General features: G+C 42.1%; 1 protein-coding gene across 4 annotated transcripts in view; it reads right to left on the reverse strand.

Moving 5' to 3' along the window:
• Fam126a (family with sequence similarity 126 member A) overlaps positions 1-26,633 on the reverse strand; it is a 106,948-nt gene that overhangs the window by 57,048 nt on the left and 23,267 nt on the right. For 3 of the 4 annotated variants that reach the window (XM_021190619.1, XM_021190616.1, XM_021190617.2), the window contains exons 2-10: positions 24,069-24,147; positions 15,512-15,613; positions 11,726-11,905; positions 10,550-10,630; positions 9,952-10,067; positions 9,556-9,651; positions 6,333-6,449; positions 3,640-3,727; positions 2,896-3,055 (exon numbers count right to left, since the gene is read on the reverse strand). In XM_021190619.1, the coding sequence (XP_021046278.1) occupies positions 2,896-3,055; positions 3,640-3,727; positions 6,333-6,449; positions 9,556-9,651; positions 9,952-10,067; positions 10,550-10,630; positions 11,726-11,905; positions 15,512-15,613; positions 24,069-24,119 (991 nt within the window). In that variant the 5' untranslated portion in view covers positions 24,120-24,147. The remainder of the gene's footprint in view (positions 1-2,895; positions 3,056-3,639; positions 3,728-6,332; positions 6,450-9,555; positions 9,652-9,951; positions 10,068-10,549; positions 10,631-11,725; positions 11,906-15,511; positions 15,614-24,068; positions 24,148-26,633) is intronic. The other variant, XM_029534912.1, reaches the window with a different exon arrangement.

Below are 26,633 nucleotides of genomic sequence, written 5' to 3' on the forward strand. Positions count from 1 at the left end.
TCTCTCTCTCTCTCTCTCTCTCTCTCTCTCTCTCTCTCTCTCTCCTCCCTCCCTCCTTCCCCCCTGCTTATGGATCAGATGTGAGCTCTCAGCTACTCCCCAGGACCCTGCCTGCCTAACCACTGCCATCTCCCCATGAAGACCATGGGCATGGGCTCCAGCCTTTTGGAACTGCAAGACCCCAGTGAACTCTATCTTCTATACATGGCCTTCATCATGGTGTCTCCTCCCAGCAATAGGAGAGAGCTAAGACAAAGCTCAACGGAAAAGATATGCTTCAGCCTTGTCACATGTGGAAAACAAAGGAGTCAAGAAGACAACGCAGACAATTCCTTACAGTGGGCGCTGCTTTCCCTGCTCCTGCCCCGGCTCCATCACCACTCGCATGGTTACAAAGCCCTAGCTCTGTCACAAAGAACACACCCTTCCTCCCCCAGGGATGGCTGTGAAGAGTGGGGAGATGAGCTGAATGGAGAGCTTACCCAGGACCCCATCAAACACAGGCACTCTCAGTCTTCAGTCATGACCTGAAGTGACCTCCACAGCACTATGCTTCACATAGGGCAATACAGAACGGCCACTGTGGGTCATGCTGGGAGCTCCATGTCCTTTCATACTGTTTCTAAAGAAATGTCTCACTTTGATTTTGTTACAGAAAATACAATACATAAAATTTTACATATGAAGAAAATTTCAAATCTACTTTTAAATCAAGGATTGTCTATATATTTAAGAAGTATACAATGATAACCATCCTCTCCACAAGAAACCACTGCTTGTTCGAAAGCCAGAACAATAATATGTCCAGGCAGAAATCAAAGACATGAGGAAACATGGAAACTTCCTGAGCAATGCTTCCCTGGGGATGTGTGTTTCCACATGGCTTGGGTGCTGGGTGCTAGGTAAGCCTAGTGTGGCAGTGTGTGAGGAGGGGAATCCTTCAGAAGTGGGGCGCAGTGCAAGGTGTTTAGGGTGAAACACAGGAAGCCAGACGATTAAGACTAACCACCTTAAGAAGGATGCTGCAGCCTACTTAGAGACAAGTAAGACTATGCAAGTACCATTTATTATAGCCCAGTGGATGGGAGTCATTCACATTCCAGAGAGTGAGGGCTCAGGCCAGCCCATACTCTAACTGCTCATGGGCTGAAAGTCCATTCCCTTTTATATCCTCAATTATGACACTTTTGCTATCATAAACAGGAGGAACTCAAGTGCAGTGAAGCTGAATAAACATAAAGGAACAGGTAATACAAGGGCTACTTTAATGAAATTGTAGCCTGAGACAGTCTGTAAGGGGCAGCCAAAACAGAACCTAGATCCACAATACATGTAAGGACTCTTTTTTTCTTGTTTTGGTCATTTTTTTCCTACAAAATGTTTCTGAAAAATAACTTCCATCTTGTTACAGGATATATATCTCTTTCTTGTAAATCCACACCTGCGCATGCACACACGCGCGCGCGCGCACACACACACACACACACACACACACACACATACACACACACACACACACACACACACACACACACACGAGAGAGAGCTTCAATATGTCTCATGTTTGAATTGTGCAACCCACATCCTCTACCACATTCCCCATGTAAACAGTGAGAAGGCAGGCAGCGGTGCCTGAGAACCTGCCTTGCATGTCTCTGCTCTGCAGCAGTAGCCTGGGAGTGCTTGCGGGGTCAGTGCAGCCCAGTGTGCAGCACCGGCACCTGCTTTCACACGGTGAGGGGGTGTCCACTAAGTTACTTTCCTTCTGCAGTTTATTCTCATTTAAGAGCATAACTTCACTGAAGAAACAGAAGGATGTTTGGAATCGGCATGTTCAAATGGATTTTGTATGTATTTTGTAGTCGCCTAATAGCAAATATCACAAACTCTTTTATGACTCCCTGTTGGACCTTCAGGATTCACAGAGTAATTTTAAAAATGAGTAGATCAGCAATGGCCCTTGGTTAAACAGTAACATCACCCTCTTTTCAGGCATATTCTTTCAGTGTGTCTGAGGGGAAGTGGCAAGCCTTCTCAGTCAGGATCAGCTTTCTATGTTACAACCTGTTACATCCTTCCCTTTCCCTTTCCTCTGTGGACCACAGGGAGTGAGGCTATGACACAGTCTCCCAGACTGAGCTGCCATTTTCATTTCAGTGCAGAGGAGGACGAAAGCAGAGTAGGGCCCTTAACCCACATGCTCCGTGCACGCACGGAGCAAAGAAATGCTGACGGTCATGTTTGAGGAAGGTGGCATTTCTCGTCTGGCTCTCACTCTTGGTTAGAGAGGAGAGAAGGTATAACAGGAAGAAGGGATGGAATAAAGAAGAGATTAAAGGAGAAGAGAGGGAAGTGGCAAAGCACAGGGATGCATGGCGAATGCAGTTAACTTCCAGCAACACTTTAATACAGGAAAATAAAGCAGGGAAGAAAGAAAACTAATATAATCTTGAATGAAAATGAATTTGTAAATTAGCAATGTCTAGTGTATTGACAGCATGGCACTCTTTACCAGCGAGTCCCGACAGAATGGAAGGTCACTGGTGGGTACTTGTACTCCAACATGAAAAAACCTGCATGTAGAATGCCTGCCTGAGCAGGAGACTGTCAGCCACTGCACACAGCTACCCAAGATCAGCACCGTAAAGTACATGAGTAGTTACAATGCACGTTCTTACTCTCCTGTTCTACTGCAGTAAGTAAACTAAGTATTCTTCATTCATGTGCCTAACACAAGAAGTGTCGCCCTCTCAGTGTCTGTGTCCCTGGATGAGAACCTAGGGGCTTTGCTTTCTAGGCTACAATGGTGCTTTCCTAAGGTTACAGGTTCTACCACCACAGCTGCAGAGCACCGAGGGAGAGAGCCAGCCGTGCGCGGACCTGAGGAGTGCTTACCATGTCTTTTCCACCTGTGACCTCTTATTGACATACTGGTAACTGCATTTCTTGATATTCTAGAGGAGGTTGGTGTGATTTCCACCTGAATACACCTCGTACCTTCCTTACTAGATTTCATGGCACCATGAGGCAATGAAGCCTTTATTGCATTAGCAACCTAAAAGGAGAAAAAAAAATCTTTAAGATTGGTAAATAGATGCATTATTTACTTTTAGATAAACTATAAGGCTAAGCATTAACAAATTCATAAGAATAATATTTTCCCCGAGGTATTTCAATATGAGGATACTTAACCCTCCTAAATAGGAAGTAGACCAGGCTAGCCTTGAACTCAGAAATTCGCCTGCCTCAGCCTCCCAAGTGCTGGGATTAAAGGTGTACACTACCACACACAAGCATACACACACACACACACACACACACACACACACACACACACACACACACTCTCTCTCTCTCTTCACCCATACCAGAAGAGGGCATTGAATCCCATTAAATAAGGTTGTGAGCCACCATGTGGTTGCTGGAAATTGAACTCAGGACCTCTGGAAGAACAGACAGTGCTCTTAAGCACTGAGCCATCTCTCCAGTCCCATACAAACACATTTAAATGTGATATTTCCTAGTACAACCAAGCACTGAGTATTAAAAGCATTTCATATGCTATGAGTTACTTCTCAATGCATAGTTCTAAACTAAACAATTTAAGTTAAAAATCGCATAATTAAGTGCAGAACCTACCAGCAGAGGCTCTGGATACAATTCTAGCTGGGCTCTGTATATAATATCATCCAATGCTTTCTGAGCTAGATCCCATTCTCCATTGTATCTGCAAAACATGGGAGTTAAAAGCATTATTTTTAATTTATCCTATAAAACAAAACAAAACATAATGGGGAACAATTTATCTCTACTAAAGAAAGCAACAGACCACATTTGCACATTGCTTAACATTCTATTCTCCTTAAAATGTATTTTTAAAGTTCCTATTATCTGAACGCCTATTAATAGCAAATAAAATTTTATACATGTACATTTCTTCTCTAAGGAACATGAGTATTTATAGAACAGAAATCAAAGAGCTAAGGCAATTTCAGGCATCTTACACTGTCAAAGTAACTCAGAACATAATAAACTATATACTTTAGAATAATTTTCTGAACAATTATGGTCAAATTACCGTGTAGTTCCCATGGTTTTACTGAGAACCCAAGCCTACCCACTTTCCTATGTAGCTGTTCCTTTGCATCCTGAAGGCCATTTAGAAAGGAACACAATGCATGTTGCAAACACAAGAGATAAGAAATTCAGCATGTGTGTATTACATATGTTCAACTTTCAATGATATATCAAACACATCCTAAAACTCAACTGAGCGATCCAAGTCAGCAGACATAGAATGGTCTCTGTCATCAAAATAAAGAGGCGTGAGTTACATCCAAAGCACAAGAGAGGCTCAATAGGGGAAGCATTACTCCCATCTGAAAGCCAAGATAAACACACGTTATCTTCAAAATCGTAACTTAATGAACCCATCACAGAGCTGAGGGAGAGCGACCAAACATCTGAGCCCAAGAAAGGGAGGCCATAAGCAGCAGGTGGGACGTAACTTAGCTCTCTAACAGACTCCAGTAGAGTACAACGCTGGCTCTGGAGGTAGCAGGGCTCACAAACCTCTGGAGCATACACATGGACTGTTCATGGGCTTCCCCATGCCTCCGATAGCTATCAGCAAGAAACATGGGAAGCAGGACAGGGGACCAGAAAAGGTGGCCCTTGGTGGTGCAGGCTTGAAGGAGAAGAGTGGCCACTGCAGGGAAAGCACAGGCCTGTCAGACAGTTTTTTCACATGAGCAGAAGTTGTACAGCTTTTGGGGAGAAGAGCCAATCCTATCAACCTATTACCCCCAACGCACAGCTAAAGAACTGTGGCTCTGAGGAAAACAGGGATCTAGACCACAGTCTATGCTAAGACAACTAGGGGTTCTCTGCTTCTGAAGAGAGGCAGGACCTCGTCTACAGCACACACCACTCAGAGAGGAGGAGTCTGCCTAGAACTGACAGGGATCAGGACAACACAGAAAGAAACTGTGGACATTCCACCTATCACCACCAGGCTAGTGTACACTGAGAAATAAGGAAAAACTTCCCATTCTTTCTCTTCTCTTCTCTTCTCTTCTCTTCTCTTCTCTTCTCTTCTCTTCTCTTCTCTTCTCTTCTCTTCTCTTCTCTTTTCTTTTTTCTTTTTTGTAACGTGTTGATTCTCTCTGGATTTCACATCATGCACTCTAACCCCATTCATCTCCCTATTCCTTCAAATCTGCCCTCACAACCTCCCCCCCCCCAAAAAAAAACAGAAAAAAAAAACACAAAGAAACAAAAACCCCATCTCATTGTAGAAGCTTCAGAGTGTCACAGTGTGTCACACAGTACACCCTTTATACTTTTATCCATAGTCTTTACTGGTCTGGTTCAAGGTCTCTGGCTTCTGCTACACTATCAACAGAGGCTCCTCACCGGGTCTCCTCTCAGATACTCTGTTGTTGGCCTCTGCTGTGGAGATCCAGCTGCTCCTAGCTGGGGTGGATGCTGGCGTGGGACAACTCAGAGTCCTGGCTCTGGGCCTGGGTGGTAGCTGAGTTAGTCAGCCTGCTAGATTGCCCACACCCAAGCCACCAGGGCCAGCTCTCCAGCACTGCTCTGGCTAGTTCTTCAAATGCCACAGCCACAAGGGGCAGAGCCAGCTCTCCTGTGCTCATACCCTCCAGGCTGGCTCACCCATACCCCCTCCCCCTCCAGGGCCAGTTCTACTGTGCCACCCAGGGGAGGTGCAGAACCTGCTCTCCCAAGTGCTGCAGCAAGTGAAGGGCGGGCTAGCTAGGAACAGCACTCTATTGCTGAAGGAGGGCCTAACAAATGGGAGAGGAGACCCTCTCTGAGAGACAGGCATATCGAGAAACCTAAAGGAGGAAAACTCGCCAGCAATCCATCCAGCTCCCACCAGAAATACTAGGTGAAAGTAGGGGGATTTGTAGAGGTTACCCAGAATGTAACTATGGCAACAGTATAACAACCCTGCTGACACCATCCTGGCAAGGGCAGGGAGAGACACTGTGCCCCTCCCTTTAGCTGTAAGCCCACTGAAGCTGTCTGTGGACCCCAAGAAATCTCCCTAAGAGTCTCTTGCTGGCAGAGAAGGACTTGGGCTGCAGTGCTTGATGGACAGGGAGCTAGTCTTCCAGGAATTCAAGTCAATAGTCTGACAACTTGTCAACACACCTTGCAAGAGAGACTGGAGCAGAGACAATGACAGAGCCATGAGAGGCGGATTCTGGCTATGTGTCCCTCTTGTCTTCTATAATTTGTTCCTCTCTTAATATGGCTACATTGAGTAGAACTCCTTTTTTTCTGCTTTTTATATGAGACACACTTACATGGCAAAATACACTCCTGTTAGCATCTGCACCATGAAGCCAGATGAAATCGGTATTCTGCTGCTCACGCCTTTGTATTTTCTTACATGTTGTCGGGGATATCCACAGACACATATTCTGGAAAGTTGGAAGGAAACGTATTTGTTAAGTGCAGATGATTTTCTAATATTTATGAACCAACAAGAGAAATAACAAATCTAGTATCCATAAAACAATCTTCTGAACAGAATGCTTGCAACATTTCCCTGAATATGATATACTGGTAAGAGACTGTAAAGCCCCAGGCAGGCAGTGTACACGGTTGGTGAGTCACATGCTCACTGGTTGGTTTACTAATTTTGATCAATTCAATTATCAGTAACTCTGGGGACATTACATGGAACTTACCATTAACAGATCTTTAGTATACTTTAATTCCTGATTAAATTCTTTTTATTTTTTTGGCTCTATTCTTTTTTTTAACTAATTTTATTATATATATTTTCTTCATTTACATTTCAAATGCTATCCCGAATGTTCCCTATACCCTCCCCCTACCCTGCTACCCTGCCCACCCATTCCCACTTCTTGGCCCTGGCATTCCCCTGTATGGGGCATATAAAGTTTGTAAGACCAAGGGGCCTCTCTTCCCAACGATGGCTGACTAGGCCATCTTCTGCTATATATGCAGCTAGAGACACGAGCTCTGGGGGTACTGGTTAGTTCATATTGTTGTTTCACCTATAGGGTTGCAGACCCCTTCAGTTCATTGGGTACTTTTTCTGTATTTGCCAGGCATTGGCATAGCCTCACAGAGATAGCTATATCAGTGTCCTTTCAACAAGATTTTGCTGGCATATGCAATAGTGTATGCGTTTCGTGGCTGATTATGGGATGGGCCCCCGGGTGGGGCAGTCTCTGGATGGTCCATCCTTTCATCTTAGCTCCAAACTTTGTCTCTGCCACTTCTTTCATGGATGATTAAATTCTTGGTACAAACTTAGGATCAGAAAAATTACTATAACCCAGAATCAAGCTTCATGAAATATCCATTGTAAATTTCAGACAGATAAAAAATTGTAATGCTCTTCCCAGACATAAGGATGCACACCTTTAACCCCAGCACCTGGGAGGCAGAGGCAGGTGGATCTTTGTGAGTTCAAAGTCAGCCTGGTCTACATAGTGAGTTCCTGGACAGCCAGGGCTACATAGTACAAGTCTGTCTTGAAAAAAAAGCTAAACAACAACAATAATAATGCTAAAAAACACACAAGAAATAAAATACAGGCAGTTTTATATTGTTTACAACGTATTTAAACACAACACCCTTGAGAGAATTCTAAACAGAAATCAGCAGGGTTTGCGAGTTTTTTTTTCAAAGACAATAACTTACATAAAAATTCAGTCAAACAAAACCTTATGATGAGAAGCAGTGCAGGCAACAAGTGAGATGCAGCTCAGCGGCCTATCTCTGAACTACCATTAGGTCCAACACAGAACCAATTATATATACTAGCCAGTGCACTATAATGTAATTAAACTGTGCTTTTAAAAATCTCCTTAGGAGCAGGGTGGTGGTAGTGCATCCTTTGAGACAGGGGTATTTCTGTGAGTTCAGGCCAGCCTAGGGCCATACAAAGAGAGCCTGTCTGCAAAGAGCCTGTTAAAGGGATGCTTGCCTAGCCTGTGAGAAGCCCTGGATTCTAGCGCTAGTGTTTGTGGGAGTGTCTACCTAAATAATGGGGGTCGAGTGAAATTGCAAAAACACATGGACCGTGCATGAGCTCAGCTTGTATGCAATTAATAAACAGGAACACAGTATTTCTCATAGAAAGCTAGAGTTATGGGATTGCAGACCCGTTTTCCTTCCTTGTGCATGTATGTATTACTAGAAAATGGCTGCTTTGTCACTCTGTGTCAGGAGTGATACAGTCCCAACTTGATAGCACATTAATGAATTAATACAGCTGCCCTCTATTTGTAGACCACACTACCACCACCAAGTCCCAGGCTGGAGCTCCTGACTTGGCTCTTCAAGTGAAGACACTAATACTAAGCCTGGCGGCTTGAGTTCAAGCCCAGCATCCCAAAAGGTGAAGAGAGAGAGGGAGAACTGACTCCTGAGCATTATCCTGACTTCCACAAGCCTACCCTGGAACCTGCACCTACACACACACACACACACACACACACACACACACACACACACACATACACACACACACACTTAAAAGTCAAAATTTCCTGAATGTGTGTCTCTGTGTGTATGGGCATGTATGTGTGTCTCTGTGTGTATGGACATGTATGTGTGTTTCTGTGTGTATGGGCATGTATGTGTGTGTGCCCAAGGAGTCCAGAAAAGTGCTTTGGATCTTCTGGAACTGCAGTTATGGTGGTCGTGAGCCATCCAATGTTAAGAAGCACTCTTAACTGATAAACGATCTGTCAAGCCCCCAAAAATGTTTTCTTAAAAGGCCTTTAATTCAAAGGATGAACATAAGCTCATTGGACATTGTAAGAAACTCAAAACTCTTTAGTGCCAAAACCAAAATAAGTAGGGAAACTGAGGAAGAAATAGCTGCAAGTAGAATAAGCCAACCCTTACCCCACCAGAACACCCACTCTACACTCATATTTTAGTGCTGCATAATATATCCTCAAAACCAACATATTTACCTCTTATTTTTGTTTGTTTTGTTTTTCGAGACAGGGTTTCTCTGTATAGCCCTGGCTGTCCTGGAACTCACTTTGTAGACCAGGCTGGCCTTGAACTCAGAAATCCGCCTGCCTCTGCCTCCAGGGTGCTGGGATTAAATGCATGTGCCACCACACCCGGCTTACCTCTATTTTTTTAAATGAAGAAAAACCATAATGCCATGTTCTCTTTTTTTTTTTTTTGACATAAAACTAGAACACAGTAAATATAGATAAATAAAGGCAAACAAAATAAAAAGAAATACCCAATCATATTCCACAAATTAAAAAAATTATTACCATGTCATTGTTGTAAAGGTAACATAACCCCTTCTGATTTACTATTACACCCAACCATTACTCAGTTGGATATTCATGATCGTGCTTTTCGATGGCTACTATTTCTAAACCATTTTCTATGTGCTCAGTAGGCTGGACTACACATTGACTTATGTACCAACAATCACACAACAATAACTTAAGTATGCAACAAACTAGCAGTCTTTCATTCATATACTCCAGGATTAGAAACCAAGGACATCTGGTTTACCTTGAACAAATCTGACACAGTGACTGAAGAGAGACACTGGGCATGTAGGTTAAGGCAGCATTGTAACACAACAGAAGGAATGTCAACACTTCAAACCTGAAGACAAAGGAAAGGAATGTTAACTGACCTTGTGCAGCAGAACCAGGCTTACACATTACAGACACAGTAAGAAAACTCAAAGGGAAAAGAAGGCTGCAAGGAACAATCTTGCACCCTCCAAACTCAAGATAATGCCTGCAGCAAAGCACAGGGGCGAGTCTAGGTATGTCTGGTTCTTTTCTAAAATGACTTGATATCCACAGAAGTGTTACATTTAACTCACTAAATATTATAAATTTACTGAAACGATTTTTAAACAACTTAGCATGCTAGGAGAACTGTGCCTTTGCAGTATACCTGTTCTGAGCTGTCAACATCTCCCGTTGAGGATGGGGTCCACTGTACACGACTTTTGATAAGCCATGCTGGGACAGCGCACTCTCCGTCAGCGCCATAGACCCAATGCTGGAAGGCTAGAGAAGAGATGCTGTTTTGTTGAAGGTGACACTGAGAATGCACAAAGCATGGAGAGTGCCTACTAGGCATGCGTACCACATAGCTTAGGGATATTCAGACTGCCGGTCACATTTCCACCCCAAGATTTAATAACAAGTTAAAACTAAACCACAAAAGAAAATCAAATTTTAAATTTCTAAAATTCCATCATAAAGTACACAATTATCCACTCCACCCCACATGCAGACGCACATTAAGATGAGCCTTACTCATTATACAAAGATAAAAACGCTTTCAATAAGGCTCTCACTGTCAGATCTTAGTTCAATCCTTTAGTGGTTTTGACTTCTCTTCTGAAAGAGTAAACACTCCGTGTGGTGACGATCAGTACCTTTTGAGTACTAACGATTCACTTCTGTGCATAGGTAACCACACCCTAACTTAGGGGACAATTGGAGCTTAGGACCCAACAAATACACTTTGATAAAAAACTACTTACTTCATGATATACAGATGGTTTGGATAAAGATGGAATTGTAAAACTCAATACTTTACTATGTCCGTGTTTGTCAACTATTTCCTACAAATAAAAGTAAAAGGTAATATCTTAAAAGTCACCTTTTGCATGTAACATTTTAAAAGTAAAATTAAGTTATTAGGACAATTTGTCCAGGTTCAATTTTTTTGAGGTTATAATTATAACATCTCTCCCTCCCCTTTCTTCCCTCTAAGACAAAGTTTTAAAGACCAGAATAAAAGGAGTTTAAAGACAGAACTCTTGAACATTAGCAATCCATTATCAACAACCATTAGCATCACTAGGTAACATGTGCACTGGTGCGTTTTCAAAACAAAAGCAGAGCAGACCACATAGAGAATGTCCAACTACATCCCAGTTCCACTGTTCTCAGGACGGCTGAGGCACAGACTGTGTAGTGATTGTTCTGTGCTAACAAGTTATATTCTCTAAGGCAATTAAACATGAGCTGTGTCTACAGAAGGACCTCACCTTTCCTCTCCATCTTAAAGAACACAAACCATAAGTATTCAGAATGTCATGTCAGGACTGATACTCAGGCGGAGTCACACAAACTGTTAAATACAGTGCATATGCTCGGGAGACAGTGGGGACTTCCGAAGTGTGACTAGTGAATCTCATCTTAGGTCTTTCTACTGGCTGTGTGTGTGTGTGTGTGTGTGTGTGTGTGTGTGTGTGTGTGTGTGTGTGAAGGCAAAAACCAGCTTAAAGATGCACTTAAACAGATGTTGAATTTAAAGATTCCACAATAGCAGTAACTAGGCATGGCAGCACATGCCTTTAATCCTAGCACCTGAAAGACAGGCAGGTCTCTGTGAGTTTGAAGACAGTCTATTTATTCTAAGTAACACGCTCCAGGCCAGTCAGAGCTACACTGTGAGACCCTGTCTCAAAATAAAATAAAATAAAATAAATAAAATAAAACCCCACTGGTGGTGGTATTCTTCTCATTATTATTAAATTATTATTATCTCTATGAAAGTTTCAGTTTTCATTCAACCAATAACAATTTGTTTAGATAATTATATGTGTGCCCCAATACCCATAGGTTCTTTTTTTCTTTTAAATGAATAGTAGTTTTACTAAAATGAAAAGCAGTTTTCCCAAAGGCATATGGTTACTCCGCGAAATACAAACCAGGTTGTAAACCCCTAGGAGGAGGGCCTCAATGCAGCCGCTTCTGTGCACATTCCTGCTGGCTGACAGAGCGAGGTAGCACCACATCAGCTCTGGGAGGAACTGCAGAGTGAAGCGCAGCAGCTGCTCCTCCCCACTGCGGTAGAACTCAAAGAGCTGGTGACACACGGGCTCTAGTAACTGCAAGAAGATGACACGGTAAGCATGTATGTGGTGACACCACTGCATGAATTACACAAGGTTTCTCAAAATGGTTATGTCTAAAATATACAAATGTTTTACTTTTCTTGAAGGACTGGCCAGCTACCCCAGAACGTTTCGATTCTAGTGGCAGGACACTGCAACATGGCAGTGAGACGCTCTACACTCTCCCAACCACTCTTCCTCAGGCCCTGTTCTTACCTCTTGGCTAAGCTGTAGCAAGCCTTTTCCTTAACGCCTTTCTTCTTAATAGATTAGAAGTCAACATATAAGGGCTTGTCTGCGGGGCAGAAAGGACTAAAACAGGAACAAGCGCACAGCTTGTTCCCGTGTGTGTGAAGCCTAGTGTGTAGAACAGTTAGACAGTCAGTACACCCAACCCATTGTTAAAGCCATGGTTACTGCCCCTGCCTTTTATACATAAATTAAAATCTTCTATAGCCTTTTTCTTTCCCACTATACTCCCAATTAAATTAGGTTAGTAGCACTACCTATATCTTTATTAAAGATTCTTAAAAACCAGAAAAGCAAGTTAAGAAACTCTCATATCTCTCAAGTGTTCCTTTAAGTCATACATTGCAATCAAACACAAAACATGGTCAAACGTGTCAGGAGACTCACAGGCACTGGTTTTCAAGAAAACCTGAACAAACAACATATTTCATTAACAAGCAGCAGATTAAATCAAGACACCAAGCAGATTTCTATTACCAATAATTACAACAAAGAGAAACCTATGAATAGTGTAAATGTTCATTTCAAACAGACTAAATAAGTAGAGTAGGGAGTAAGTTCAACTATCCTCCTCTGAAACCAGGGCTGGGAATGCAGCTCCAACGCAGATCGCTCGCCTAGCACACACACCCAAGGCTGTGGGTTCCACTCTCTGTGGCAAAATAAAGCAAAACGAGACAAGCAGACTGTTTATAAAGGTGGTGCATGCCTTTAATCTCAGCACTTGGGGAGGCAGATGATGGGGGAGGGCAGAGGCAGAGGCAGGTGAATCTCTGTGAGTTCGAGGCCAGCCAGTGTGAGTTTCAGGACAATGACTGTCACAGAGTAACCCTGTCTCCAAGAAAAAAAAAAAAAAGAAAGAAAAATGATCCACCTTCTGGCAGCTACTCACTCATAGGGTATTTTCTCCACATCACGTTAGAAAGCACAGGTCTGCCTGTCTCAAACAGAACAAAGTGGCTGTGCTCTGTGCTCCACACTCACTCTGTGCCCAGCACTCTCTCTGTGCCCCAGCACTCACATTTCCAAATCCCCAAGCAAGCTTGAATTGAATCAATCCACGAAGCTTGTGAAGTTGAACAAGCATTTTCAATTATAAACCTTGCTAGAAAATTCATTTAAGACACTCTGTAAGAACACATAATCAACTTTAATGAAAATACACTCAAAGTCTTTATGACCAGTTTTAAATCCAAAATTTAAAAAATTTGCCTAATGAAGGCATAATTAAGTGAAGACAGATTTAAAGAAAAGAAAAAAACATGTTGCAAAAAGATTAAAATTATGCACTTAAAGCCGACAGAAACCAACACCAGCATGTGTTTGATGTTCAGGGCTTGCCAAACACTGCTTACTCAGAAACAGGATCAGCTCCCACTCTACTGTCAGTATACTAGCACCAGCCACACTTTTCCATATAAGGAAATAGAGACAGAAAGGCTATGGACCATGACGGACAGTACACATAAGAGCCAGAAAGGAGAAAGAGCTGAAGTTTACAAATGTCAGAAAACAATACTATATAATGTGAGAAATACAGGCCTAGGTAACATGAATGTATTTTACGGTGGTGATTGAACATGCTGGGTTGCTAATGGCTTGGCGACATTTTGGAATATATTTCCCTATGAAAACATAGCTCAAACTCGTTGGAAGTTGAGGGCTGCTTGTAAAGGAACCCTGGGCAACAAGAAAAACGGGGAAAGCAGCTTGGTGAAGAAAAGACAAGGTAAACGTAACTCTGATTAAATTATTCCAGATGAAGTCTGATGGCCTGTCGGGAAACTCTAAGCCTGCTGGCATCTCATTCACAGTGTACTCCACAGCATAGTAAGTAGAGTCTAGGCTACTCTATACTCCAGCCAACACAAATCAATCACGCAAATAACACTATCTCCTGCAGTGCACAGACTGGTTGCAAAGGCCCATGGATCCACATATATTCGCCTACCACTGAATAACTCTTTATTCAGTTATTTGTGGCAGGCCAGCAATGCCAGGGTTCAGGAGGCAGGGGTAGATGGCTCTCTGTGAATCTGAGGACAGCCTAGACTATATAGTGAGTTCTAAGACAGCCGGGGCTACAAAGTAAGACCCTGCTGAGAGACGGGGGGGGGGGGGGATGAGAGACAGACAAAGAGAGAGACAGAGGCAGAGGACAGACACAGAGGGATGGAGACTGAGATTGATTTTAAATTAAACTCAAAAACAAAAGGAATTATGCAAGTTCTCTCCTTTCCATCTACTCCAGCGCTGTCTCCTTCTAGTCTCAGAATAGGAAAGGCACAGGCAGACCAAACTGCAGCATTCAACGAACGAAAGCCTTGCACCTTAAATCTCCTACACTTCCCTGCTGCTGCGAGTGTTTGTTTTACTTGCTGTATTTGTCCATGGTCTGGTGTTTTGGTTGTGCTTGTTGTTGCTATGACACCTGGTAACTTATAAAGAATGCATTCCTTCCCAGCTCTGCAGACTGGGTAGTCTAAGATCAAACCATCACCTCATAACAGAAGATAGACAGCTAGGAAAGCTAAGGAAGCCAGACTCAGCTTGAGAACAGCACCAGCCCCATAGTCATCCCAGTGTTTTCTCCTGCTCTTTATGCTAACAACTAAACCCAGGACCGAGTGTATGCAAGGCAAGAGCTCTCCCACTGAACCATATCCCAGGCCCATTTCTTTCTCTCTTTTTTAAAAGATTTATTTATTTTTTTTATTTATATGAGTACACTGTAGCTGTCTTCAGACACAACAGAAGAGTGCAGTGGATCCCATTACAGATGGTTGTGAGCCACCATGTGGTTGTTGGGAATTGAACTCAGAACCTCTGGAAGAGCAGTCAGTGCTCTTAACCTCTGAGCCATCTCTCCGGCCACCAGGTCCATTTCTTAATATCTGTTACAGTGGTAAGTACATCCCCAGATGACTATTAGAGGTAACGACCATGTAGACCACAGATCGGAGAGACGCAGTTCCACACGGTTACTCAGTCGCTCTCACTTTTCTCTCTCAGGATGAAGATCACTGATCTTTGAGCCCCTAATGTCCACCATAGTAATGGCTTATAGCAGGTACATCAATATTTGCTGAAGAAAAAAGATTATTTACGCAACTTAGATGTTTTAAGGCCATGGAGACTCAGAGACACACAGAGAAGGAGAACACCGAGAAAGATGGATTTGGGGATACAGTAAGGATTCTAGTTTTCATTCTGGAGAATTATATGCTGAGATTAAATTTATTCTTGTTTTGTAAGTATATACATTTTCTTACCTTACACATGTATGTTATATTTTATATTTAAATAAAAATAATCAACTGGATATTATTCATACAAATGTAACGTACTTACCTCACCCTGTGGCTCCTGGATAACTTTATAGAGAGATGAAACTAAAGAACTCTTGTCTTTCAAATTTGTGGCATAATTTGGCAAAGATGTTTCTGGGAGTGTCTAAACAAATTAAAAAAATTATTTTTATGAAATTCTAAATCAGACAAATTCATTAAAAAGAAAAATAATATATATATTGGTCACAGAAGGAAGGAAACTAAGAAAGACTGACTAAAAGACATAGTTTCTAGAATTCCATGCCGGTGTTTGGTACAACTTTATAAAAATATCAAAAGAACAAGAACAAAAATAAATAAAATAAAATTATCCCTGCATTCTCACTTGACAGTGAATTTTATGTGATGTAAATTATAACTCAACAATAGCAAATTAAAAAAAAAAGTTTTATTCTTTTATTACCAACAGGGTAAATCACCATCAGACTCGTGATTGGAATCAGGGCAATGGCTCAGTACATAAAGCACTTGCTGCACAAACGTGCAGAGCAGAAGTAGGATTCCCAGGTCCCAAGTCAAAGCTGGGCAGGCATGGTGCTGACTGTAATCCCAGTACTCTGGAGGCGGGAACAGGACACTACCAAGGGAAGCTGGCTTGCTAGACTAGCCAACGGTGTGCTCCGTGTTCAACCAGAGACCCTGCCTCCATTAGTTAAGTGCAAAGTAATCAAAGGAGACAGTCAGTCTCAACTGTGGACCTACACATGCACTCCCACATGTGCAAGTGCACCCCCACACATGCAAACACCCACAAACACATGCATGCAGCCCACACATTTATCAACATTCGAATGAAGAAACTTCATCTTTAACTGCCAGTTTAGATTAGAAACAATATTGAACCACATGTAAAGACAGTTCTGTCTTCAGAGCATCAGGAGTGATAGATCTCCTTAGGTCCATGAGGATCTGCTAATGTGTCTAACGTGTACACCACAGGCCACCCGATCCAGATACTCCTGCGTTCCATGCTACTGCCAGAGATGAGTCTAAACTGCAGGTGGAGCAGAATACATAGACTGCTCAGAACTGGAGAACTCGGAACTGCACTACCACAAATTAATTCTGCTAATGCCAATTAAAATACAGACCATCAACCACAGCCTGCTAGCACTACTTCTTCAGAAAGGGACCCTACAGATCAAAGAGAGGGACGGAGAGAGATACACTCAGTAGTAACTCAAAATCATGGGTGAAGAGGTGACCGAAAAAAAACTGAAGAAAAATGTACTGTAACAATAATGAAACGTATCCTTTAGAGCTTATCTCATTAGCAGTGTCTGTCTCCCCAACACTGTTCACTCAGGTTCCCTCACTCACCCCCACAACAGACAGCATCTCAAAGACTCCTAACAGAAGGTCTCACATATCCCATAACCAAGTATTTCATGATTTAACATGGGCTGTGGCTACAACACACAGCTTTACGTGTGTATAAGTATGCACAGAACATTAAGCTGCATTGCTTCTTACAGCAGGGTTAGTTGATTCACCCTTACTTCACTTTCTTCCCAAGGGAAAGCTGTCCTTTCCCTCTCCATCCCCGTCACTCAGCAGAAAGCCTCAGACTCAGACCTCTGCTGGGAGAACTCTGAGGGACAGAAAGAATTCAAACTAACATTGCCAGGACTCGGAAGATTCTTTACAAGCAGGTCCTATTTTGCCTGAAGACATGTAAGTGACTAGGTCTTTCTGATTTAATAAGGGCTTTGTTTCCCGGCATAGTGAGTAAACGTGAAGCATTTGGAAGCCTGCCACCATTCTCCAGAACAATAGCAGCAACATTCAGAACAGCAAGAGTGGCTCCCATGCCCTGCTCCGGAAGGCAGAGAAACAAAGACCTCCAGGCAACATTGCATTTCTGTCATGTAATCAAGAGTAGCCTAACACTGGGGAAATTTATATAACAGCGCCAGCTGTCTAATCTCAGGAAAGCGAGCCTAAAGGTGTGCGTAAAGCACACTATAGTCTATAGAACAAGTGAAGCACACGATGTAGTCTATATGAGCACATAAAGTATTTTCTGTGAGCCAGCCACAGGCTTCAGGATTATTATCCTTCCCATCTCCCTCTCTGACCCTGTCCTCCCATCCCTCACCCTATTTCTTCCAACACTAAAGGCCCTTATGGAAACCTACCATAAAAGCCTCCTCAAATGTAAACACATACTCATGCATATATAAAATGAGCTACCTTATAATGGAGAACAATGACAACACCCCCCCCCCAGAGCTATCCAGTACAAAGCTCAATATGGTGTATGAGCGACCCCCTTTTGAGCTGTTATTTAATAGGGTCACATAGACAACTCTCCTCCTAATTCCAGGGTTAATTTTTGTTTTCTTGGGTTTTTGTTGTTTGTTGGTGGTTTGTTTGGGGAGGGGTGGTTTTTGTTTGGTTTGTTTTGGGGTGTGTTTTTGTTTTATTTTGTTTGCCATTGCTCTTGGATACCCTCCAGAACTTACGGTAAAACCCTACTGCTAAAGATACCAGATATCTACATAATGGGACATGGAGAAGCCAAGCTTGTAGCAACCTAGACTCTGCTTTACTTCCTAGTGCTCAGTGCTGGGAGGCTGATGCAGCCTACTGGGGAAGTCATCAAGGGTTTGACTTGTGAACACTGTAAGCTGCAACAATGCCTGTGCGAGCCAGAGACTGGATGTCTGCAGTGAAACAGTATTTATCAGACATGAGGGCTCAGCTGCACATGTGAACTACAGCATCTGAGACAGCACAAGATTTGCACAAGATCAAGCAGCCGAAGTCCTAGCAGGGAGAGGGAGGGGCCCATCGGAGGAGCTATTAGCAATTAATGGCTGCAGGGTGTGAGAAAGGGAATTTTCTCAGGGATGCTGGCTCTGAGAGGCTACATATGCTCCAGCAGATGGTCCCACATCCATACACATATAGGCAGAACTAAATGGACCCAGTGAGTATTTCAAAAAAAATTTTAAAGATTGAAAGAAAAAACATATGAAATTAGGAGAAAAGGTAAAAAGGAAGAATAGGAAAGGAACTGCAGGGGAGAGAAGTGGGGAAGGATTTGATTAGAACACACAATGCACATATAAATATTATTAAGTAAAACATTTTTAAAAGAGAAAAGGAAATAGCCAGAGTTAAAAGTACATCTCTTTTCTAAAATCTCAATCTCTGTGATGCATAGAACCCTGGGGCTTCTGTTGATAAATAAGAAAAGGATGCCTTTAAAACCAGTGAGGTAAAAAGAGCCATCACAGGCAGCTCACAGTGCCTTCACTATCTCATGGTTTGGATGCGAGGAAAGTCACCTTTCTACACAAGGGAAGGGTACAAGTACTGCGCTTACCCTGCTACACGAGGGAGACAGCGAGGTGGCTCAACAGAAGAACCCTGGCTGGTCTTCCAGAGGACCTGGGGTGGTTCCTACTCTCAGTGCCCACACAGTGACTCACAGCTATCTATAACTCCAGTCCCAAGGGATCCCACCTCCCCTTTTGGCTTTTGCAGGTACCAGACATGCACATGGTACCCAGACATGCATGCAGACAAAACACCATAGGCATATGATAAATACACAAACATTAAAACAAAATAAATGGTGCTTTGAAGAACTAATCTTAAGGACCAGATGAACCCAAGAGCTGTTGGCCTTCTCAATTACCATGTTTCTCATGCTGTTGAACGCAGAATGGAGATGAAAATTTTTTTTAAAAAGTTGAATGCTTCATACTTAAGTACCATTTGGCAGATGGCTTTTAAAATGTAAGGAGGTGACATGGATTGGGTGGAAGAAGACAGGCAGATGGGTGAAGATTCAATAAAGAGAACAATCCCATTCAACAGCTTCATAAATGAAAATGGATTTTTTAGCCATATATTGAGTACCAGAAAACTAAAAAACTTAGGAGCCTAGAATTTGTTACATAAAATACACACAGCATTAAGAAAAACACAAAGCAATCTGAAACTTTTTTTATAAATAAGTCATTGAAAATATTAATTATTCATGAGACCCTAGTTTAGTCACTTTGTTAGTCTACTTAGAGAATAATACCGACAAGTTAGCTAGTACAGAGACCCAGTGTCTACTTAGAGAATACAACCAACACCTTAGCTAGTACAGAGACTGAATTTTTTTCTCCAAGCACAGGATTTTATTTTAAACTTTTACATTTACTTATTATTTATTATTTAGTGTGCATGTTTGTGTAGTCACTGAACAATCAGTGGGAAGAATCAGTCGCCTCTGTGGGTTCTGGGATCTAACTAAGGTCATTAAATTTGGTGGCAAGTACCTTTACCCCGACCCCCAAACTATCCAGCCCACTAGAAAACAATGTATAGGAGTTTATATTGTGTGTAAATTTTCAGATAAAGTTTTACAGGAAGCAAACTACACTGCCTCTGTGCTTTGGAGACTCCTTCGTTGATTATGAAAGGAGGAGTTCAAACTGTGACCAAGGCACAGCCCCTAACCTTTGGGATGCTAAGCTGTACTGATTTACTCAGCCAACTGCCTCTACAACTGGGGACCCATCGACCTGTGGCTGACTCTCTGCCCACTCAGTCAGTTACAATGATGTTGTCATAGATGTGCTCAAACAAACAAACCACAAAAACCCCAAAGGGCCAAAAATGGGATTTCCTTTAAAAAATAAACAAAACACTAAAAAGGAGAGTGGGAGCTGGAGAGACAGCCGGCAGTTAAGAGTACTTGCTGTTCTAGAAGAGCAGAGTCTAAGCCCAGAATCCACATGGGAGTCCCAGGAGCCATCGGTGGCACAGCCACCTCCAAGGTATAAGAAGCTTTTTTCACATGTATACATGTGCACGAAAATTAAAAATCCAAACAAAATTCCTGTCTTAAAATGTTTAACTAAAACACATAGTCTCACATCACAATAGTTTGAAAAGGTACCTTCATTCCAAGAGCACTTAGAATATCTGTTCCCATGCATTCTTCTACCTCGTGTCACTTGGTTTACTGCTGATAATCTTGTTTGCTTTATCAAACCAACAGCTGAGTGCAACACACATTAACATACTGCAGAATGCTCACCCAATTAAGCAAGGGATAGGAAACTCCTTGAATTGGTAACAATACAAATTTGAAGGCATTTAAACATCATAACATCACAGAAACAAACTGATTGGAATTCTGGTGAATTTAATTTGAGCAGGGAAGAAGGAATTACACCATTACTTTTTGTTTCGTGTGGCCTAGGATTCCATCAATCCCTTTCCCGTTGGAAAAGTTTCCTTATCTTTATATTAAATTTTTAAACTTTACAAAATGTTGATATGCTATAGCAATGCATCATAATGATAAAGCATTACTTAGATGAAGTCTTCATGTTTTCATACTCTTAGTTTCTTTTAGTGGAAGGCAGTATTTAGTAAAGCAAGACTTGGTGCTTGCTATATTGCTATGCGAGAGGGTGCACTACCTACAAGGGCCGCTAAGCACAGCACCAGGAAATGTACACATGCACATATGTATCTGACACATCTTTAGAACCCAGGCTTCCCACCCAGTCTTCCAACTCTGGTCTAACCCCACTCCTTGATTTCTTATCGACAATCTCCGTTCCAGGTTTTGCAGTGCCTTTCTCAGACAAAGCAAAATCAAATTCTCATATCCTTAATACATGCACTTATGTATTCAATGGCACTTATCTGTCAATGCAACCTCTCCAGCTAGCTCCTGTACACGTCACCTCTGCATCTTCTTGCTAACCAGACAACTACTCTGTTCCCTCAGACACCAGAACACACAACTGCCAATACTGCTGCCTGCCGTCTCTGTCCTCCCTACTGCATTGCCTGGGTATCTGTGCACAACGGGGGGTGGGGGGTGGGGGGTGGGAAAGAATTAGCAGCTAGGCATTATCTTCGGGTTCCTATCTCTGTGATAAACACCATGACCCAAAACAAGCTGGGGAGGAAAGGTTTATTTGGCTTACATTTGCAAATGGAGGCAGGAGCTGATGCCAAGGCCATGGAAGCATGCTTCTTACTGGCTTGATCCACATGGTTTGCTCTGCCTGCTTTCTCTTTTATTCTCCATTTTTTTATTATTATTATTTTCTTTATTTACATCTCAAATGCTATCCCGAAACTTCCCTATACCCACTCCCCACCCCCGCCCCTGCTCCCCTACTCACCCACTCCCACTACTTGGCCCAGGCCTTCCCTCGTGCTGGGTCATATAAAGTTTGCAAGACCAAGGGGCCTCTCTTCCCAGTGATGGCCGATTNTACTGGTTAGTTCATATTGTTGTTCCACCTACAGGGTTGCAGCCCCCTTCAGCTCCTTGGGTACTTTCTCTAGCTCCTCCATTGGGGACCCTGTGCTCCATCCAATAACTGACTGTGAGCATCCATGTCTGTGTTTGCCAGGCACTGGCATAGCCTCACAAGAGGCCACTATATCAGGGTCCCTTCAGCAGAATCTTGCGGGCATGTGTATTAGTATCTGGATTTGGGGGCTGATGATGGGATGGATCCCCGGGTGGGGTAGTCTCTGAATAGTCCATGCTTTCATCTTAGCTCTAAATTTTGTCTCTGTATCTATATCCTTTCATGGGTATTTTGTTCCTTATTCTAAGGATCGGCCTGCTTTCTTATAGAGCCCAGGACATTCAGTCCAGAGGTAGCACCACTCACAATGGGCTATGTCCCTCCCCATCAATAACTAATTAAGAAAATTTTCCATAGACCAAACCACAGTCCAGTTGTTTTTGTTTTGGGTTGGATTTTGGATTTTGAGACAGGGTTTCTTTATGTAGCCCTGGGTATTGAACTCACAGAGATCTATCTGCCTGCCTCTGCTTTCTGAGTGCTGGGATTAAAGGAATGAGCCACCAGGCCCGGCTCCACAGCCTGATCTTATGGAGGCATTTTCTCAATCAAGGTTTCCTCTTCTCAGATGACTACAGTTTGTATCAAAGTTGACATAAACAGAACTAGCATAGGCAATATGGTTTTAAAGATGTCATAATCATTGCCCCTCCCCCATGGCCAGTCTTTAACACTCTTCTGTGCACACTCCCCACTTAAGGAATCAGTAAATGGCAATGCTGGCTTTTCCACCTTTGATATAAGAATGGTCTACAAAAAAATGGTACTCAACAGTTAAATCAGAGAAGTTCCATCAACTGGCCCTCACTCCAAAATCATGACAATGTACAGCAAAACATAAATACCTTTGAAGAAGAGGAGAAGCTTAAAAACTTTGAATGACCATTACAAATCTGACAAGAGGGATGTACGTATTATATTTAATCCAAATATTAAAATTTGCAAAAAGTGTCAAATAGTGTACTTTTCTACATTCCACACTGCTCCATGGTGAATTGAGAAAGCCAAGGAAGCAGACTCAGCTGGCGGCAACAGACTCTAAGGAAGTAACAAAGCCTATCTGGTGTTCATGAGGGCTAGACAAAAGCAGCAAATGAAGCTAACAGGACGCCAGCTTCTCCCAGGGTCGCTTAGCAACTGGAGTACAGGAACAACTTCTCTGACTGCTACCGTACTCTCACTGAGGACCCGTGCCTGAAATCACAGATCATCCAGACTTGGTCATCTGAACGTGCATCAGTAAGAACGACACATGCCCTCTTGCCCAGAGAGTTTAAATCACTGCCCAGGAGGAGAAACCTTGGTTTCCATCACAGATGAAGGTTTCAGACCAAGACAGCAGGATCCCAAGTCCTCTTGCAAGTCCAGACTAGATGTAAAACTCATTACATTACACAGTCCTGCTTTGGGATGAAACTATCAAAATATGGCTTCATTTAAATTTCACCTAAAATGCCTTTTCTCCAAATGCTATCCAAATGTTATCTTTTCCTGTGTTTGGTGATGTCACTGTTGTTGGGCAACCATCTCCTTCCCTGCAGAAAGCCAGGAAACTTGGTGCCACTGGAGTGTAAACCTGTCCCTGATGCTGGGCTCATTAGTCCAGATAAGATCAACATGACACTTGCTGCCCTATCTCTTCATGTCTGTGATTTAGGATTATGAGGTGCCCCACGAGGACAGGAGAAAAGAGCTAGCCGTTTTAAAGAGTACAGTTCAGCTACCATAGAGAAGAGTTCATGAGACCACAAAGCCTAAGCTGATTTTCTTCCCCAATGAGTTAAAGATTAACTCTACAGTCACAGCTCCTAGGCCAGCCTTCTAGAGAAAGACCGCCTGGTGAAGACTAAGGAATGCCTTGCTGCCTTCTACTATCTGTCAATCATGCCCAGTCCCACTACTTCCCTTCATTTCTGACAATGAGTCACTGATGGCCACTGGGGTGACATCAATATTCATGGCCATGGTAATGTCACATGGAAGGAAGAGAATAAACAGATGAATAAGCTCTTTGAGTCACTTGGGAAAAAGGAATTAATCTTTCACAAAAAATTGCTATGCAAAAATTGCTCCCTACTACGATACAGTATAACATTCTTTCCCCACAGATGATTTAGCATGTTGGTCATATAAAATATAAAAACACCATTAGAATTTAAACCCAGACAAAATTTGTTTAGGGTAAAATTTCTGTATTAGTAGAGTTGTTATTACCTTAAATTCTGACAGCCATTCTTCCACAACCCCTATCTCTGAAGTGAACATCTTTCCACATTTGTTTCAAACCTTCAACCTGAAAATGAACACAGAAAAGTATGAAATATTTGAATTAATTTTATTTCAGTCTTAATACTTTGTACAGAGTTGCTCCTACAGCTAGTTACTCCTTACTTGGGAAATTAGTTGCAATGCCCATAGGCAAACCTTAATGTGAAATTCTAACAAAAGTGTAAATATCACAAAATAATAAAACTGCCTCTACAATTTTCCTTCAGCTTTCAGAAATGCCAGTTGTAAAATATTCAAACATTCTTTACTTTTGATTGTATAATTTCGAACACGATCATCTTAAAATTGTGAAAAAGACTTGAAAAGATTTGTTAACTACACATCCTATTGCAAGGGACTGTTTCTTGGATTAAATTTTATACTGACACTAAAAACACTTATTATGATGCCTGGCAATAGTGTCCTTACTCAGTAATAAAGAACACCACAAACTCACATAACCTGGGTCCCACTGTCTTTCAAAATCTATGGACAACCCTAAAGGAAAAATACATGTTCTTGCCTACAAATAAGTTAATCCATGGTGACTTGAGTGATACATAGCTTATTTTTTAATAAAAAGAAGTCCATTATCAAGTCAAGAGTATCAGAAAAACACACATTTGTACTGTGCCTTGTATTTTACAGAACTGTCTAGATAAATGGGTTTGGAATTATGTTCAAATATTACCTAAGGCACTGCTAGGTTAGATACTGCCTTTGAAAGTCAACAGGGGGCCGGGCGTGGTGGCGCACGCCTTTAATCCCAGCACTTGGGGGGCAGAGGCAGGCAGATTTCTGAGTTCGAGGCCAGCCTGGTCTACAGAGTGAGTTCCAGGACAGCCAGGGCCACACAGAGACACCCTGTCTCGAAAAAAAAAAAAAGTCAACAGGGGATTGTAGAGGGATCACATCTTCAGCTGTCAAGACTAGGGAAAATTCTCCTTCAAAGCAAAAGGATTGTTTTCATATTAATTTCTATGAATTATAACTGATTATGTTGTTTTGACTCTAAAAAAGTTGATAGCAAAGTTTCTGCTCTGTCTACCAAAAAGACAAGTCTCCATTAACTTTATCGATTGCTTTAGTCTACAACCTTTCATGTTGTTGCTGGGCTGTTTGGGTTGTGTTTTGCCTTAGGTGGGTGGGTGGCCAGTTGGCTGGTTATTTCTCAGAGAGGCTGCCCTCAAATGTACAACCTTCCTGTTTCAGCAGTGCTGTAATTATATAGGCTTTAAGCTACTTTACATTCTTACTCATTTTCTTTCTACCTCCATCTACTGACATTATATATCCATTATATAGCCTTTTGTATGTATTTGTGAAACAGAGGAAATATACAGATGTTTTCTTTTTATATTCTACTGCTTAATAAATAATAAAAAGTTATCAGAAATAGGCCTCAATATACCATTGCAAATAATATGGATGGTAAGATTTTCATGAAAATTCAAAACAAATGCAGTTAAGGCCAATTTTAATATTATTAAGAAGAAATCAGTAGGATGTGCAAAAGGTACAGGATAGTCAAGGCCTTGAAAATAACAGAGCTGGAAGACCTGGACTTCAGATAGCAGAGTTTACTGTAGAACCTAACAAACTCAAAATTAGCATAGTGTTCTCAGAGGACAGAAAAATATGCTAACAGACCAGGACAAAGTGGTCAGAAGCAGACCTACAAATACATGGCCATTTGTGACTATCACAGAACACATGAGGACCACAGAACACATGGTCTCAATTCTGTGAGGGAAGGACAATCTTTAAAATAAATGTGGCTAAGCCAACTGGACAGCTGAGTGGGCAGAAGAAGGAAAGAAAAGGAGGGGAGGGAGGGAGGGAGGGAGGGAGGAAGAAAACCAGCCGCAGCTAGCCATGATGGCCTAGATCACATTACATGCAGAACCCATTTCTAGTTGAACTATAGATCTAACAACAACAACAACAACAGTAAGAAAGGACCTTTATAATGTTGGGATAGGGATAGATCTCCTCAGCCAAAGGCACAAAGGACTAATCATAGGTGAGAGAAGAATACATTGTATGTCATTAAATGTAACAGTCATTTATGCTAATTGAGCAGTGATGGCTCACGCCTTTAATCCTAGCACTTGGGAGGCAGAGGCAGGTTGATCTCAAGGTTTGATGCCAGCCTGGTGTACAGGGTGAGTTCAGAATAGCCAGGGCTACACAGAGAAACCCTGTCTCAACAAAAGAATTATTTATTCCTCAAAAGATACCACTGAAAGGTTCTGGCAACATTATAGAGTAGAAGAAATTATTTTCAACTCAACTCCTAATGTGCATACACAACCGAAAGTCTCATATCAGAATATATAAAGACCAATTTAAGAAAAAAGCAGAAAACCCAATAGGAAAAAAAGACCACCACTTAACCAGGCAGAAACTTAAAAAATGACAAATGAGTATTCAACTTTGTTAGTCATCAAGGAACTCTCTCTCTCTCTCTCTCTCTCTCTCTCTCTCTCTCTCTCTCTCTCTCTCTCTCTC

The sequence above is a fragment of the Mus pahari genome, chromosome 2, assembly GCF_900095145.1.
Source record: "Mus pahari chromosome 2, PAHARI_EIJ_v1.1, whole genome shotgun sequence".
Lineage (NCBI taxonomy): Eukaryota > Metazoa > Chordata > Mammalia > Rodentia > Muridae > Mus > Mus pahari.